The sequence below is a fragment of the Fusarium subglutinans genome (assembly GCF_013396075.1).
Source record: "Fusarium subglutinans strain NRRL 66333 chromosome Unknown NRRL66333_c0000234, whole genome shotgun sequence".
NCBI classification, from domain to species: Eukaryota; Fungi; Ascomycota; class Sordariomycetes; order Hypocreales; family Nectriaceae; genus Fusarium; species Fusarium subglutinans.
The window spans coordinates 40,769-57,662 of NW_023502297.1; the positions used below are offsets into that span (position 1 = coordinate 40,769).

The following is a 16,894-nucleotide window of genomic DNA, read 5'->3' on the forward strand; positions in this document are numbered from 1 at the left end:
GAGATATGGTTGGCGATTTAGAGGTTTGGTAGTTGTTAGACCACACCCAGGGTCCGACGACTCATGCTGCGATATAACTAGGCCAGCCGCAGAATAATAAGGTGAGGGATAACATAAGATCTCCATAAAACTTCATTAAAATCAGGTTTAATACTCTCTTTGTGCTACGCAGAGCTCTGTGTAGTAAACTTGCATTGCCTGTAATACCATGACATCTTTCCTCCTTATTCCGACACTTGTCAAAAGCACCACAAGTGGACAGCTAACAATGAACCTTGATCAGAAGTCCTAGACCAAAATGCAGCAAGGTTCTAATGTAATATTCAGCCTGCGGTGGTAGATGGAGCTCGAATCAATAGGCCTCTTGAATAAAAACATCGGTCTACGTGGTCCAGATATTATACAGGTTGGTCAAAATACACCCAAAATGGGCGATCATATTTCCCAATACGAATGGGGAACACTGCACCAAAAGCACAAATTACAAAAAGACAGGTCGGTCTTATAGAGGGAAACCAAACAAGGAATCGAAGAGGAGCCTCACGGTTGGGCATACCAGAGTACTACTCAGTTTTCGAAACCCGCCGCGCTCTTGAGACCATTCTAAGCCCTGGATCGCTTCGCAATAGAGTGAATAGATAAGGAGGTTATCAATTGAACACACCTGAGCATTAATGTGATATATCGCGAGTTTTATGTCGTACAACTCGGATTGTTTGTGTTCATCTGTGCTGTTCTGCTCGTGGTAGGAGCCCATGTGTCTATACTTCGCGTTAAGCAATTTATCGAGCAGGTTGACCACCTTCTCTCAGTGCTGGACGAGTAATACTCAGGGCTAGTCACTTTGGAGTGGCTTATTTGGGCGCAGTAAATAGTGGTCTAGGCTTTTCTAGGTCAGACTTTATCGATCTTCAGTTGCAAGGCCTTTCAGTAATGCACGTCCGGGGGTGGCTTTGACGGTGACTGCACAATAGCCCACTAGCGGGAGTGTCTGTGATTCATCTCGGGCGAGATTGGTCGGAGGTGGTGCCAGTGTTAAATTTAATGAGAACAAAAGATGTGGGCTTATTGAATAGACCACGAAACTGGCAGCCGAACTGCTCCTGTATCATTTCGCTCATAGGGGCATTGTTCAATAGACCTTGCCTTTCACGATGCCTTTGTCAAGACTTCCTACACGAACGAGAATGAATCAAGGGCCCTTTATGGGGACCGTGATCTGGCCTTTCGTTTGTTAATTACTATAATCGGAGAGACAGCCCTAGAACTTTGACGTGAGTGCAACACCTTGAACACCTGGCGAACAACCACCCACTGCCAGAACAACCTCTGCACCTGATGTTCACTCAGGAAGCCAGTGGTATATTCAAGCTGGCAGTGCTAGAACACAGGAAGCTTTGTCCGGTCTGACGGCTCCAGATTGCCTATAAATTGAAGACTGACCTCGATCAATCTCAAGCTTCTTCTCATCTCTCAATCAACAATCTTCTCAACTTTACAGCCTCACATCGACACTTAACACCCAACCATTAGACAAAAGCCTTCTACTAAACCCTCTTCCACATCTTTCATCATGTCTTTCTCTAACCTCTGCAAGGTCGTGCCTGTTGATGCCAAGGCCCCTACCACCATCAACACTCCTGTCGACATGGCCAACCCCAAGTGCTCCTGCCACTGCGGTTGCAACAACGTCGTCACTTTCAGCGGAGGTAACCTCTGTGAGTCCTGCAACGACAACCACAACCAGTAGATGTTGTGCAAGACTACCAGTCATGACTTGACTGTACGGGTCGTTTGCAAAGTCGACCGTCGCTCTTGGAGGATAACACAGACAAACAAAGCACAAGCAACGAAAAAAAAGAGAAAAATAACAAAAACAGACATAAAAAAAAGGGTATTGTCTCGCTTCACTGTTTGCGATTGACTGACGAACCGGGTATTGTGCGGTGCGGACTCAAGGGATTGGTGATTTGCGAGCAGAAGAGTACGAAACACAGGTGGATTGGTCCAGAGACCAAACAAACAAGTAGATAGCGGTAAAGCCTAATATACAGGACTTTCCAAGAAGATGAGTCCCAAAAAATAATCATGCTAAACTGTGAGCGGATTGAGCTGAATGCTCCCTTGATCATCGCATCCAATAGATACACGAGCAGAAAACACCCCGACAAGCAACTCAACAGGCCTTGCCAACAAATAAAAAACAAGAACGACTGACCCAGAAGCAACTTGATCAATCCCAAAGACCTGGCGACGTTTCCCGCCCTGTAGTTTGTTGCGCTAGCCAGCAGTGCTGTCATGGCTCCCAACCAGCAATGAAGCCTCTCCGAAATGCTAGACTACCTAAGTTAACAAGCTTTCCCGCACCTCGCTTCAGATAAACTTACCTCCAGAAATAATTGCCACCGCATACATGGCATGTGAATTTGGGTCCAATCCATCTTGATCTTGCTGATGGATGTGCCCATCCCAAAATTTGACCAGTTTACTGACCTGTTCCTTCTATGGCTCATCAGGTTGGATGCACCGGACTCCCAAACAGACGCAAAACTCTCTGGAAGCCAGTCTCTCAGAAACGCTTCCGCTCATATCCGTGGATTTTCCATCGACGAGGTCGTCGACTAGATCTTTGGCTCGCCGAGTAAATGCCTGCGACCAGGAAAACACAAACCACCACTATGACCCGCTCAGTGCCCATTAGACAATCGCAACCTCAACCATCTCATCTTCTTCCGCTGGAAGAAATCGATGAACGAATTGAACACGCCAAGGCTATCCAATATATCATCCGAAGCTGCTGTCGGCCAGGGTCAAAAGACTTCTGCCTCCGTGCCGAACATGTCGCCGCAATCATGACCATCCCGCTCCCGGTTTTTGGACCAAATGAGTTAATGTCAACAGATATTGACAATTTTGAAATGAAGAGGTGCATTGATTCTATCTCGCCCTCATGCAAGTATTGTAAGTCAGCTGCTCTGAACAGTGTAGGCGGCCAGCTAAAGCCATCAAAGATCTTCGACATTTACGCAGGCGACACAGGGCGACTTTCGTTTCTGGTCAACTTAGCCAGCCGTCTATCGAGTGCCCAAGCACTATATCCCATGGCAGCACCAGAATGGATATTGGTGAGACGACCTCTTTTGAAGTCAAGTCGGAACCCAAGCTTAGACTACAAGTCATTGAGCCGTCAAGCTTGACAGGTAGCGAGTCCGAGTATACCGACGAACTCGAAGCCACCGAGCTACTCACAATCGAAAAACACAATATGGACTTCGCCGAACAAATAAAATGTTTGGCGCGTGATGGGAACGTCCGCGCGGTCACTGGTGCACCAAACCCGAATGCATACCACATCGCACCATTTACTTGGAATAATACTCAAGATCATATCTGCAGAACGTTCGAATTAGGGGCTAATCGAACCTTCTTAGTCAGGAGTAAATTTGCAAATCGCACTCGCTACCTAAACAACTGGGATAAGCCAGGAGAATCCGATAAGGCATAGAATATAATCTCTCTTGACCCCCAGGTATACAGCTAGTGGTCTAAAGGATACTTCGCTTTCAAATGCCTGGAAGTGCAGTCTCTAGGACATGACGAGTCATATATGATCCTGGAGTTCCGGTGGATGCCTCGAACTAAACGCTGGTTCGGCCAACAGATTAATATTTTCAACGCCGGTACGGGCTCCTATGATCTGAAAGAATGGTTAAAAGAGATTGACCAGTTCCATATCTCTGGGAATCCGCCACCAATAGCCCGCGATGGGCTAAGGCTCCAGGCCACTATAAGTAATAGAGGACCTCTCTATTCAGGAAAGCTGATTCATTTACAAATGCAACATGAGGAGGCATCTCGCTTCAAGGATATAATTAATATGCAATGGGGTTGTATACTTATCACAGCCTTGAGCGGTGCTGCTGGAACTTCACAGCTGCTCTCAGATAGGAATTCTGATGATAAAGTGATGCAGTGGATCCAGAACCAGGCAAAATTTGCTGAAGAACATGGGTCGGACTCTTGAGCCATGACCTCTGAATTATAAAGCTGTATCGCATCTGGGGAACCGAAACACTCATTGGATTGGGCTCCCGTTGTTTCTCAAAGGGGAGTAAACTTGGGCGGCGAACACCAGACTAAACGCTATCTGGAGTCGTTGTTGCAAAACATGCAACCTTTTTCACCAGAAAGTTCTTAACTATAGTGTCTATAAGCCCCGAGAAACTCGCAAAACCAAGCAAGAAAGCATCTTGGCCGGCCGGTACTCCATCTCTTGCGAAGCGTGGCCACATCTCGACAACTGATCGGTGATCCGCCTATACCGCCTCCTCACTTCTCAACATATCCTACATACACCATGCTACATCGATGAGTGACGCTCGCGACACTTACTTCACGGGCAGACGGACTCGGTTCATCAGCAGGAGTGATCATGAGGTGTGGATAGCAATGGGAAACTGAACAATCCTTGAATTCTCCCACTTCACTGTTTTAGAATGTCAATATGTTTTATACATCAAGTATATACAAGCCACTGTTTCCCAACTAAAGAGCCAGGATTAATGGGTATGAAAGAATACAGTCTCTCCAGCTCTAACTCCAAATCACCCGTGATCCTGTCGTCAAAGTTCTGGAAGTACCACTGGCACCCTTGCAGCTCCGATGACATCAGGTAGCTTCAGTCCAGCTCTGGCCACCACCTTGTCCGTAAATAGAAGCGCACTGCTGAAGTCAGTATTCATGAGCTAGTTCGGTTGTGAAGGAGAGAACGCTTACATTGACACCGGGCTCTTGCTTGGAAGGTTTGTGCTTAGACTTATTGGCAGGACTCGTTAGCACCAGTGTCAATTTCTTGCTGCTGGGGTTGGTTCTCACTGCCAGGCTGCTGGGAAGAGTTTCCATCGCCACCTTGCTGACCGTTTCCACTTTGAGAGGCATCACCGCCCTGGGAAGCGTCACCACCAGTAGAACCACCGGCGCCGCCACCGGAAGAAGCTCCTTCGGAAACGGTCATGTGAGAAGATCCGCTGCTGAAGTAACCCTCAGTAGCGAGGATCTGGTAGTCGTGGGTGCCAAGCTTCATGCCAGCCTTCTCCCAGGCATCGAAGTGAAGACCAGTGTCGACGCTACCAGTGGAGCGATGCTGTTGGCGAACAGACCAGTACTGCTGGAAGGTCTGAGTGCCATCGATCGAAGGGGCATTGGTTCGAGTGGTCTCGAAGATCTCGTAGGTGCTGCCGTCAGCCTCAACGGTACCCTTCTTGGTAGCACCGCTGGAGGGGTTGTAGGTACCGAAGGACTCGACGATGTAGTACTCGACGAGGGGGTTTCGGGTCCAGCCGTAGACGGAGAGGTAGCTGTTGCCGTTGGGCTTGTACTCTCCCTCATACGAGATGGTTCTACCAGGTATTAGCAAGGGGCCATGGATAAGATTCCAGTGGGCTTACCGGGCCTTTCCAGGAGACCATCCCTTACCACCGACAACGTTACCACCATCCTTCCACTCCATGGAGTAAGAACCTCCCTCACCGTTGGTATAAGTAGCATCGGCACCGCCGTCACTCCACTTATAAAATCAGCTATGGTCCGAAAAGCATCTTGGCTGTACATACCCAGGAGTAGTAGAATCCGTTGTTAGTACCGGAACTGTTGGGAGTACCAGCCCGCTTGGTAATCTTGGAGAAGAGACCTTCTTTGGAGGGCGCGGCAAGAGAACCAGCTACGAGCGACAGCCCAGCGAAGACGGAAGTGAAGTGAACCATGATGAATGATTTGAAGAGAAAAAAGAGTGTCTTAGAATAGAAAACGAGTGTTGAGTTGAGGGATGATTCTTTCTACCATTGTTGCGAAGTTGTTGGTATAGATATAGAAAAATAGACCCTTGTTATATCACTTCGTACTATTGTTTCGAATAAACATGTGGTGTTGCTTGGTCTGAAACAACTTGTGGGGCCGGCCCGTTTTCCCGATCGGACAATGATTTGACGTTTAATGAAGGAGGAACGAGGCTCGATTTTTCCGTCCATTGGACGATTGTTTTGATGTTTCCGGGAGATGGTGGTTTTAATGCGTTGAGCTGATGGTGGGCCGATTAGATCTAGATGCCAAGCGAATATTCATGCTTTCCGCTCAGCCTCGTCATGTTCCAAGTTTCAGGTCTACAAACAGTTTTTTTCCGAGGATCGAACATCAGAGATGGCATATGAGATAAGCTTCAGCTAGGATATATTGAATCTTGGCACAAAGAAGTCGCTGCACTTGATATCGTCAACCAAACGTCAGTCAGGTAGAATATCGTCTCTAGCAATAAATCCACGGCAACTATTCCGGCTCTAATCCACTCGTTTAGCCTCGCATTCCACAATTAATTTCAGTTGAAACGAGGTGACAGCCGTATTTTGATACCGGCCTGCCAGCATCGGCAAACGGCAGTATTCTCAACCTGAAACTTGGCATAAGCTAGAACCGTGTGGCCCAAGTTCCACGTTTCAAGGATAATACCCGATATCAGGCTATTCTCAAAAGTCAAATACCCGAATACAACTGCTTACGTCAATCACAGTAGATCTGGCCCAAATATACCTATACATGACACAGTCTGGTTGCACATTGATTGAATTTAAAGCATATCAGCAGTTGAGGCTGACAACTGCCATGGAACACGTTTAGCCTGAATACTCAACCAAGGTAACGGATCGATCGTCTTAAAATATCCGAGATCAACACTGGATATTGTACGTGATTGCGGGTCTTCGCTATAATCCCTTGTTATAGAAAAGTTCCTCGATTTAACCCCGTGTACATCCTATAATCAGCGATGCGTCTCATAGAAGACTGAGCGCAGTCAGGGGTGAATGGTGATTCAGTAGCATGCATCAGAGCGTGGCAGCATGACTAATTCAGCCAGAATGCGAAAATTGTGGGCTTCTAGCCTCATGATATCTTCTCTCTATACTCTGCGCTCTGTCTCAACCGTCAATATGCACCGTCTATCCGAGCCTGTTTTCAACGAAAGTTCAGTTCCTGGGCACTGAACCAGGTACACATCCACCTAACATTCGTCCAGAGAAATCTTTTGCTTGCTCAAGAACTCCCAGAGCACATCATGCGTTCTTGGTACCACTGGTTTCACTTGGCGGCTTCTCCCCAACAAACAGTAACACCCTGAGATTATCAGCTCACAAATCCCCCGACAATGATACGAATACTTACCATGAAACCCTCCAGGTCGGCTTTCCGTTCAATCTCTTGCACATTCCTCGACTTCCGTCATTGTCTGGTGCCACATCAGCAGAACACCAACCATCATCAGCAAAGTCAAGAGACTTTTCACGAAACAACTTCGCAGCAAGCGTCTTGGCAAGACCACGTCGACGATATGGCTCCTTGCTCATTATTAGTATCTTATCGTGTCTTGAAGTCACAAGATACGTACCTCGCAGTGGAGGCTGATTAGTGAGCCATCGAACCCTAAGTCGAATTAGAGTTGAGCCGCATGATTTAGGCTCGAGGGAACTTACCCAGAAAAGCCCAGGAGACAGGCGTTCCGTCATTGAGCTTGATTACCAAGCTTGGCATTCGTCTCAGGACTTGCCTATCTGGCGTCAGCTAGTACCCCGGACGGGTAAAATCAGACTTGCACTGTTCTCGGGATATTGGTTCGGGAGATAACAACTCGGCAATCACCTTCTGTCGCCGTTCCCCAATGCATACCCTCGGGTAAAGCTATTTCATCCTTTGGCAGATCCTCGTACTTAAAGAGCCATTTGTCATATGCCCCAGTTTCACGAGCTTGAACGCGGCCTGTCTTGGAGAGGAGATCTCGGACTGAGTCATGCAATGTTCCGACCAAGACAGCCTCACCATAAACGAGGGGATGCCCATAAGCCTTTGCTATCACGACACTCTTCTCGATTATTTTCTGAAGTTGCTGTTCATAGATAGCCGTGTCATTAGTGTCGGCGTTATCCGGATGCTCAAGAGTCGAGTATATCCACGTTTGCGTGTCAGGGCCACCGCCGACGTCGATATACGCCGCGGTGAATCTCTTCGGAAAGTCTACCCCTTCCTCAAGTGGAGATTCCGGTACCAGTATAACTCTTGCTGTCTCTCGTAGGCCATTTTCAAACTTGGTAAACTGAAGACGACGAAGGAGGGGTAGCGAGTAGGGTAGATGATTAGTCAAAAGAGCCAAGAGCTGCTCTGGCACGGCCGTGTAGACCTTGATAAAATCTGCCATTTCGATAACTTCCAGGTCCCTCGGATGGTGTTACTCGGTAGATCAAGAAATGGCATTGAGAAAATTAGTTTGAGATACGTGTGTGAATCATTGTCACACATGGGTAAATGTCGGTTATCGGAAAGATTGCAATGATGACGCCTTTTCGCAAAAATATGAGTCACTGGGATCACTTCCCTGTCTTGGGAGTTGCGAAATTGTATTTCAGTTCAGTGTAAGAAAGCTGAAACACCCAGACGTGTATTCTTATTACCTCCGTTTTCGGGTGGTTGGCATGACTTAGTCACTTCGATCATTGAACTCCAATGATACATGTTGCATGACATAATTGAAAGGTAGCCAAACGGGATATCCTTAACTTCGGCTTGCTACTTACCATGGCCATAATCTTCCCAATTACTGAAGCTCTGTTCAAGTGAGGGTAGCTTATCCTAAGCTGAGTTTGGGGCTGAAGCTGGTCTTCTTCACTTCTCAGAGTATTCACTCTAATAATCCCACAATATGTTCATTGCTTAACCTTATAGGCCGCAGTCATCCCAATAGCAGACGCTAGAGAGTACGTAGATAGCTGCCTTCATTTAGAAAAATCGAGTAAAAACAGAAAAGGGCGCTGATGGGATCTTCACAACTCACTGCTGTCATAACTCATAAGTGAACTACCCTACAGTCTCGCGTCTCAATACGGCCAACACCAAGAGAAGACTACGGCTAAATAGCTTTGTAACGTCCCCACTATCTTGCCTGGCTTCTTCTGGAATTTCTCCAGATTTAATGCGCTTTCTTAGATGCATGGTGGTCAATCTGAGGTTTTCGAGTCATAGGTCGTTCCATCACCGTGCAGAATGGTGATGCAGTATTGTGACGAGACAGATGGAAAGAAAGCCCAAAGACGTCACAAATGGCACCAAGAGTCACATCAGTCGTCTAAAGGATAACGTAAAATGACTAAAAACGGCCTTGTGGTATGTACTGACCAGGCTATCAGTAGCTACTCACACCAAAATCATCTCTTTGGCTCAATGGCCGATTGGATCGCCGCCAGCCGACCGGCAGCCAACGTGTCAAACAGTCAATGAGCCTCTAGCTTGAGAATAGCTCGAGAATGGCCTCAGTGTAATTGTCACTCTTGGTGTGCTGTCCATTCAGTCGTCTCCATTTCTGGTGCCCAGTCCCAATCACCTCAGCGAGATTCAGAAATTCTCTAGTCTCCACCCATCACCAACTCCCCGAGAGAGGCTCGGCAGTCTCGACTCCCCGTGAACTCCCCGAAACAAAGTCACGGACAAATGACGGTCCTGAATTTGGACGCGACTTGAGCTGCGCGAGGGAAAATCCTCTTCCAACCTCACATCAACATTGCGAGACTGTCGACCCACGACAGCAGCACCTACACCATATCCGCGCACCTCCGAGGCACGACATGATGACCGGGATGGACGAATATGGAATGTCACTAGGGACGTGGTATGTGGGTCGAGGCAATTAAGCATAATGAACTCTGCTGACATGGGAACATCTAGATTGTCCAGATTGTTGATCAGTTGCCCCATAGCATACGGTACCTCCAGTAGCCGACCGATATTCACGCTGACGATCACGTCGACCTGTCATCTATCGACGTAATAACATTGTCGCGACAAATGGAAAGGACTCGCATGGCCGTCTTTCACCATCGCCGTGGCTTTCGACGCAATTGACTATCGAGATGAGATACCTACTGGCTTGCCACCTTTGATCTTTAACCCGTCCCGATTCGACGGACGATAACCAATAATGGCAGGTAGAGGTTCAGCTCATAATGTCGTGCCCAATAGGAACCTTGACGAAGCAATCAGAGCTGAGAGAACCAATCTTGCAAGCCCACGACCAGCGACGACCGAACCCAATTACGTCCAAATTGGAGTTGGAACCGCAAATCCCACGTACAAACTCTACTTATGTCTTGTTAAACTTGCAGCCGCTGGCAGGGTTGTGTGCCGTATTGCCGATTAAGTGCGTTGCCAAGCTCCCAGAACAACGGGATGTGCTCGCTTGCATTTGATGGCGCCGCTTGGAGGATGCATTCCCGGGAGAAGCAACGGCTGCGCTAGAGGAAGACGTGGGCGTCGCTTGGCAGGGGATCAAGTACCGTGTACAATGAGGAATTCTACCGTACCTCGCTCAAAAACACACCGAGCTAAGACTGATCCAAATGCACACTCCCCGACACTAGACCACCACCATCCAACCGCACGACAAGGGTAGATCTGGCTGGTTCATCCCACCAACTGTGGCGAGATTGATGAGGACACAGAAATAGTGCTGGATAAGCTTACCTGATGGTGCGCAAGATCTGGAAAGATTCGCCATCGGACCTGGATCGAAAGGTGCGATGTGCAGCACCCTGAAACTGTCGTAAATTCGTCAACGCATAGACAAATTCGGTCATCGAAGGGGCAGAAGGACCGCCGTCGGCAGCCTCGCAATAGCAACCCCCTGAACCTCATCTACGTTAGCTCAAACACCATGTTTGCTGAGGCAAATTGCTATCGAGATGGCCAAGACAACAATATGGATGGATTTGCGGATTTTGAGCCGGGAGACGTCGTCCTTCGTGGGGGACCAAGCCGGAAGGCTTACGATCCCGAGCGGGAGGGATGAAGTGAGGCCTTGCTGTACATCGGCTTCTTGATCAAGTCATTCGTCCAAATGCAAGCTGGACCGTCGGGTGAGCCCCGATGGCCCGGAACATGGGTTCTGGTTGGATCCAATGAAACATGCAGCAGTGACAAAGAGGGACACTGTCAACGAGGTTACTCCCAGCTCGCGTGCCTGCGTGAGTGGAGGACGAAAGGGACCACCTTTGAGCTGAAACAGCAGACGCAGCCGGCGACCGCGGGATAAATCTGTTTCGATCTCGTAAGGAAAAGGCGGGAAACGACCGACGACCCAGCGATGACCCGAGAGTATTATGCGGAGAGTGTTGCGATGGTCCATATTGCAACGAAGGAAGCAAGCTAATACGCGGCCATGATCGCCCAGATTGGAGACCCGCGTTACCTCGAAATGAGAAAAGACTCATGCGACGCACTAATATGAGCAATCTGGAAGGGTCTATTGCGTCAGATAAGATTTCGGACTTGCCATATTGCACCATGCCAGTGTGTCGACTTGCAAGTTGAAGCTATTGATCAAGCGCTGGTAGCTTTACACACGACTCGGAAGATCGGCAACGTGTATCACGGCCAAGCTGTCAATCCAGAGCCTCTTTGACTCAGAGTAGCTGTAGTTTATTCGAGTCTAGACCTGATGTGTGACCGCGCAACCGCAGCCTTGGGAAACTAAAGTTGTCTGGGTGCACTCACTTCGAAAGACAACAAGGGATGGGCGCTGGACCAGGGGTGTCGGAAATTGACGAATGGACGAACAGGTAAATGAGGATGGATGTGCACTTGTTACTGGACTCCCCGAAAATAGGGACCCATCTTGAATCCTCGGCCATAGAGCATGGGTGTTGTGATGGTTGAGCAATAGTCTCACCAGAATCAGTTCTGGACTACATGGAGGGCTGGTAAGGACCTTCATGATAAACCTCGGAGATGAGAGACTTGTTGCTTCAATGTGGGCTTTGTTCTGCAGCAATATCGGCATTCGCGATGTGATATCGAGGTTATTCATGGTCCCGTAACGCCAGGGACGTTAGCACCAGTAGCAAGGGGAGTGGGGCCGCGGCGTTACGGGGAGTTGGGGTATGGGCCGATGAGGCCATCATGATGAATATTGGGTCATTGAAGAGATTGAAAGCAAAAAGGTCTTCATGCACGGCAATGAATTACTATCTCTGAAGGGAACATAGGCACCGAAACGATGTAATCCAGCCATGGAAAGCTTAAGAGGCCAGCAGTGTTGTCCCCGATGATAGAAGCATGCATAGAACATACATAGTAGAACAGAAAGCTTTCAGCCGGTAGCGGCAAGGTAAAGCTCGAAGACAGGGGTACCTGAGCTACCTGACCAACTCCCCGAAGGTCCCTGAAGGATCTTGAGCAGTGCCCTCACCCTGTGAGCAATGGATATCAATACTCCGTACGCTACACAATAAAGATGGCAATTCACAATATTTCTTACGCTCGATTTCCTCCGTGTCTCGATGGAATGAGTTCATTGACCATTTCTAATCCAATGATAATCTCATTTTACCATCAAAGCTTTTACGGCTTCAACCTCACTATTCCGCAACAGGAATAACGTCTGCCGCTTAGAAAGCGGAACTAAGCCGTTAACGGCTTTAGATCGAATGGCGCAATCGGGGACCATATCGTCGCGAGATCTAGCAGGGATTTTTCTCTTTCCATGAACTTTGAGCGTGGTTATGCAAGATCGCATAATATTCACAGACTTCTAGTTATTTCGTTCAATATTACTCACAAAGCATTAGAAGCCTCTCATCATGCAAACTCTGAGAGAGTTACCTTCTTCAAGGGACATGATCTTGCCACGGAGACGACACGAATGTTGGTGGAGTTTTGGCGGAGCTGAATTGGGATAGCGACAATTGCATGCTCAGATCCTGGTCAGCACGCAATGGTTCTAATGGAGCCCCAGACACACAGCTTTTGCCGCAAACTCCCCACGCTGCCTCCATCAATTCTGCAGCTTGACGCGGCACAAGGCAAGACAGGACAAGAGAACAGAGAGCTTGGGGTGTGGAGGAAATGACACACCGCACGAGGGACCGAGGAGACCTCCAGTGTGACCCCAGCTCGCATGTACAGGCTACAAAGGTTACAGGCATTGCCAGTAGCGCCCAGAGTTTTTGGCGTTCGTTAATCCCTGTTGAATCGCGCAGTGAGACTCTCATCTCCCCGCTCGAAAAAAAGCAATGTCGTGGCATTGGACTTGGGCCGTGGTCACGATTGCATGAAGCCTAAAAAAGGGCTGAATTGAGAGGAAATGACACTACCGCGTGGGCCAGGCCAGACCAGACCAGACCAGGATAGCTACAGGTACTGGTCCAGGTCAACGGAACGGTAGCGACAGCTTAGCAATTGACTTCGCAAACAATACACACGACACGCCCTTGGACTCGGATCGCCGCTGGTGGTCAGCCAGTCCAGTCTAAATTTATATGTGGCCCTTCCTCGCCTCTTTCTTCTCGATTATCTCTCTCTCAACCTCACTCCCACTTCTCAATTCCCTCAACGGGTCTTAACCCCATATATATCCTACAGATCGAGTCGATCTGGCTCACCCTTTCCCTCCTTCGACCCTCTGACCCTGAAGACCCAAGACCTTCAGTCGTCATAGCTACCTCGACTACTTGTCCTAACTAGGAGAAAGTCTTGCTAGCGCTGCATCACACCCCGACCGACCGAGCGACAATCCGACTTGGGGACCCACGGCACGTCTTGACGACTCAAATACCCACGTTGTGCCGTTACTGATCAACCTTTTTGATCTCCCCGTTCTTGCATACCCATTCAAGAATCTTATTTCATCTCCCTTCTTCCATCGTCTTTTTTTGAGCGTTGTCCTTTTTCCCATTTGACTTTGCTATTGTTGTTCCAACATGTCTCAACCCGGCAAGAATTCTGCCAAGACAGCCTTGGAAAAGTTCATCGGCGCCGATCACACTGAACCCGAAGAGAAAGCGCCCTCGATCACCAATGCCGACCTTTACGTCGAGGAGGAGCCTACAGTTGGTGAATTCCTTCGAGAAATCACACCCAGCGCTCGTGCTGTGGGGGAATATTTTTATAACCTCTTCCCATTCTTGTCATGGGTTGGCAAGTACAATTTGATCTGGTTCATAGGTGATTTGGTCGCTGGTAAGTTAACTCCCCGGTGCGGTTACATTCTCGGGGAACTCTGTTTGCTGACATCAACTCCCCGCAGGTATCACTGTTGGTGCTGTTGTCGTTCCACAGTCCATGGCCTATGCCCAGCTGGCACAGCTTCCCGTCGAATATGGATTGTACTCATCCTTCATGGGTGTCCTGATCTACTGGTTCTTTGCCACATCCAAAGATATCACCATTGGTGTAAGTTCGCTTTAATCTTATTGACCAACTTTGACTGACTCTTCAGCCCGTCGCTGTCATGTCCCAGGTCACAGGTAACATCGTCCTCAAGGCTGCTGATTCCCTGCCCGACGTTCCTGGTCATGTTGTCGCCTCCGCCCTTGCAGTCATCGTCGGCTCAATCGTCACTTTCCTTGGTCTCGCTCGTCTTGGCTGGCTCGTTGAGTTTATCCCTCTGCCTTCCATTTGCGCTTTCATGACTGGGTCTGGTGTGAACATTATCGCTGGCCAGGTCCCTAAGCTCATGGGCATCAAGGGTGTCAACACCCGTCAGGCAACCTACCGTGTGATCATTGACACCCTCAAGAACTTGGGTGGCAGTAAGCTCGACGCTGCTATTGGCCTGTCAGCCCTGACCATGCTCTACCTCATCCGTATTTTCTGCAGCACAATGGCCAAGAAGCAGCCCCAGCGCGCTAAGCTGTACTTCTTCATTTCAACACTGCGAACTGCCTTTGTCATTCTGCTGTACGTTGGTATTAGCGCTGGCATGAACATCAATCACCGCTCCAAGCCCCGCATCAGCATTGTCGGCGACGTCCCCAGTGGTAAGTTATCTCGTTTCGCTATTGACAATTCATCCAGTAATTGACCAACTCTTCCAGGTTTCACTCACGCTGCTGTCCCCGAGATCAACACCCCCATCATCAAGTCTTTCGTCTCTGAGCTTCCCGCCGCCGTTATTGTTGTCCTGATTGAACACATCTCCATCTCCAAGTCTTTCGGCCGCGTCAACAACTATGTTATCGACCCCTCTCAAGAACTTGTCGCCATCGGTGTCAGTAACCTTCTCGGTCCCTTCCTTGGAGCTTATCCTGCCACTGGATCTTTCTCCCGAACTGCTATCAAGTCTAAGGCTGGTGTCCGAACTCCCTTCGCTGGTGTAATCACTGCTATTGTCGTCTTGCTTGCTCTCTATGCCCTTACCGCCGTCTTCTTCTACATTCCTAACGCGGGTCTTGCTGGTGTCATCATCCACGCTGTCGGAGATGTCATCACCCCTCCCAAGGTTGTTTACCAGTTCTGGCGCGTCTCCCCCATTGAGGTCATTATCTTCTTCGCTGGTGTACTCGTCACCATCTTCAGCTCCATCGAGAACGGCATCTACACAACGATCGCCATGTCCGCTGCTGTCGTCGTCTTCCGTCTCTTCAAGACCCGTGGTCGCTTCCTCGGTGTTGTCCGTGTCCGAACCATGAAGGCCAACGTCAGTGACGGTACCTCCAGCCCTGGATCCGTTGACGAGGGTGAGGGTTCTCTCCGAGCTGGTTTCCTTCCTCTTGATCACGGCAACGGTGCCAACCCCAAGGTTATCGTCCGCACACCTTACCCTGGTGTCTTCATCTACCGATTTGCCGAGGGCTTCAACTACCCCAATGCCTCTCACTACCTCAACCACCTCACCGAGACCATCTTCCAGGAGTGCCGACGAACTAACCCTGCTCTTCTGGGCAAGCTTGGTGACCGTCCCTGGAACGATCGAGAGCCCCGCCACATCAAGGCTATTGATAACGATGAGCGGCCTATCCTCAAGGCTGTCATCCTTGATTTCTCCAGCGTCAACAATGTCGACGTCACTTCCATCCAGGCTCTGATTGATGTTCGCAATCAACTTGATAAGTTCGCCGCTCCCGAGGTTGTCGACTGGCACTTCGCCAACATCGAGAACCGATGGACTAAGCGTGCTCTCGCTGCTGCTGGCTTCGGATTCCGCACTCCTCGCACTAACCACGACGGCACTGGACATTGGAAGGCTATCTTCTCCATTGCCGACCTTGGCGGTGACGACAGCGCTGCTACTGCTGCTGCTCTCGATGAGAAGGCCAAGAGTGCTCCCATCAAGCAGGATATAGAGGCTGTCGACGACTCTATCAACAGCATTGGCTCCGAGAAGGGTGTCTCAAGAGACCCAACCAGCGCTCGTCTCATTGCAGTACAGGGTCTCAACCGACCTTTCTTCCATCTCGATTTGCAGGAGGCCGTCGACGCTGCCGTTTCCGCCGCTGAGTTAAAGCAGCACTAAATTGGCTATTATTACATATTGTTGTGTGTCTGGGTATCACGGTGTTTCATGGAGTTTTGATATGGTAAAAGATTTGTCATGTGTTGGAATCACACCGCCATAGAGGTTGTTAGGCGATGTGTCTATACCCGATTGAGTTTTGATGTTGGTCTAGTTCTAGTTTCTGCGTGGGGGAAGATGCCGATGGTGAAGTTGTCCATGGCTTATGAATGACAATGACCTATCACTTTTGCATGCATGCCTTGAGCTCGTGACTGCCGAAAACAGTGAAGAGCTTGAGAATATACTGAGTAGCCTGACGACCCCTAGAATCCTAATATGTACACGGTGTGATCAAAACCTTTTGATATCTGCCCTCCATGCTTGCTGTCAGATCTCGGTTATAAGTCTTTGATGTCATGTGCCGGCACTAACACGACCGTGGACGAAGGTGGTGTGATCATTACCACAGACAAACACGAAACCAATCCAAGGTTAAATAGTGTTCAACTTCTCCACTTGAGTGAGATACGTTACCATGCTTGTAAGACCCGGGAACTGGCCACTTGAGCGATAAGATCACTGCTATTATGG

The 16,894-nt window shown here is 49.0% G+C and overlaps 5 protein-coding genes across 5 annotated transcripts; 2 read left to right on the forward strand and 3 right to left on the reverse strand.

The window, feature by feature from the left end:
- Nucleotides 1–1,573: 1,573 nt before the first annotated feature.
- FSUBG_11792 (uncharacterized protein) lies at nucleotides 1,574–3,505 on the forward strand (the record flags this gene model as incomplete). Its single annotated transcript, XM_036676512.1, has 3 exons — nucleotides 1,574–1,718; nucleotides 2,692–2,926; nucleotides 2,989–3,505. 3 exons carry the CDS (start codon nucleotides 1,574–1,576, stop codon nucleotides 3,503–3,505), a joined length of 897 nt encoding a protein of 298 aa, XP_036532735.1.
- Nucleotides 3,506–4,816: 1,311 nt separating this feature from the next.
- Nucleotides 4,817–5,762, reverse strand: FSUBG_11793 (endo-1 4-beta-xylanase; the record flags this gene model as incomplete). Its single annotated transcript, XM_036676513.1, has 3 exons — nucleotides 4,817–5,399; nucleotides 5,448–5,566; nucleotides 5,613–5,762. The coding sequence occupies 3 exons, from the start codon at nucleotides 5,760–5,762 to the stop codon at nucleotides 4,817–4,819; spliced, it is 852 nt and encodes a 283-aa protein (XP_036532736.1).
- A 1,341-nt stretch (nucleotides 5,763–7,103) lies between these two features.
- FSUBG_11794 (gnat family protein) lies at nucleotides 7,104–7,394 on the reverse strand (the record flags this gene model as incomplete). The annotated part of the gene is made up of 2 exons (XM_036676514.1): nucleotides 7,104–7,164; nucleotides 7,213–7,394. The coding sequence occupies 2 exons, from the start codon at nucleotides 7,392–7,394 to the stop codon at nucleotides 7,104–7,106; spliced, it is 243 nt and encodes an 80-aa protein (XP_036532737.1).
- A 236-nt stretch (nucleotides 7,395–7,630) lies between these two features.
- Nucleotides 7,631–8,239, reverse strand: FSUBG_11795 (gnat family protein; the record flags this gene model as incomplete). The annotated part of the gene is made up of 1 exon (XM_036676515.1): nucleotides 7,631–8,239. The coding sequence occupies one exon, from the start codon at nucleotides 8,237–8,239 to the stop codon at nucleotides 7,631–7,633; it is 609 nt and encodes a 202-aa protein (XP_036532738.1).
- A 5,548-nt stretch (nucleotides 8,240–13,787) lies between these two features.
- On the forward strand, nucleotides 13,788–16,321 carry FSUBG_11796 (family sulfate permease; the record flags this gene model as incomplete). Its single annotated transcript, XM_036676516.1, has 4 exons — nucleotides 13,788–14,046; nucleotides 14,114–14,259; nucleotides 14,306–14,846; nucleotides 14,904–16,321. 4 exons carry the CDS (start codon nucleotides 13,788–13,790, stop codon nucleotides 16,319–16,321), a joined length of 2,364 nt encoding a protein of 787 aa, XP_036532739.1.
- Nucleotides 16,322–16,894: the final 573 nt, after the last annotated feature.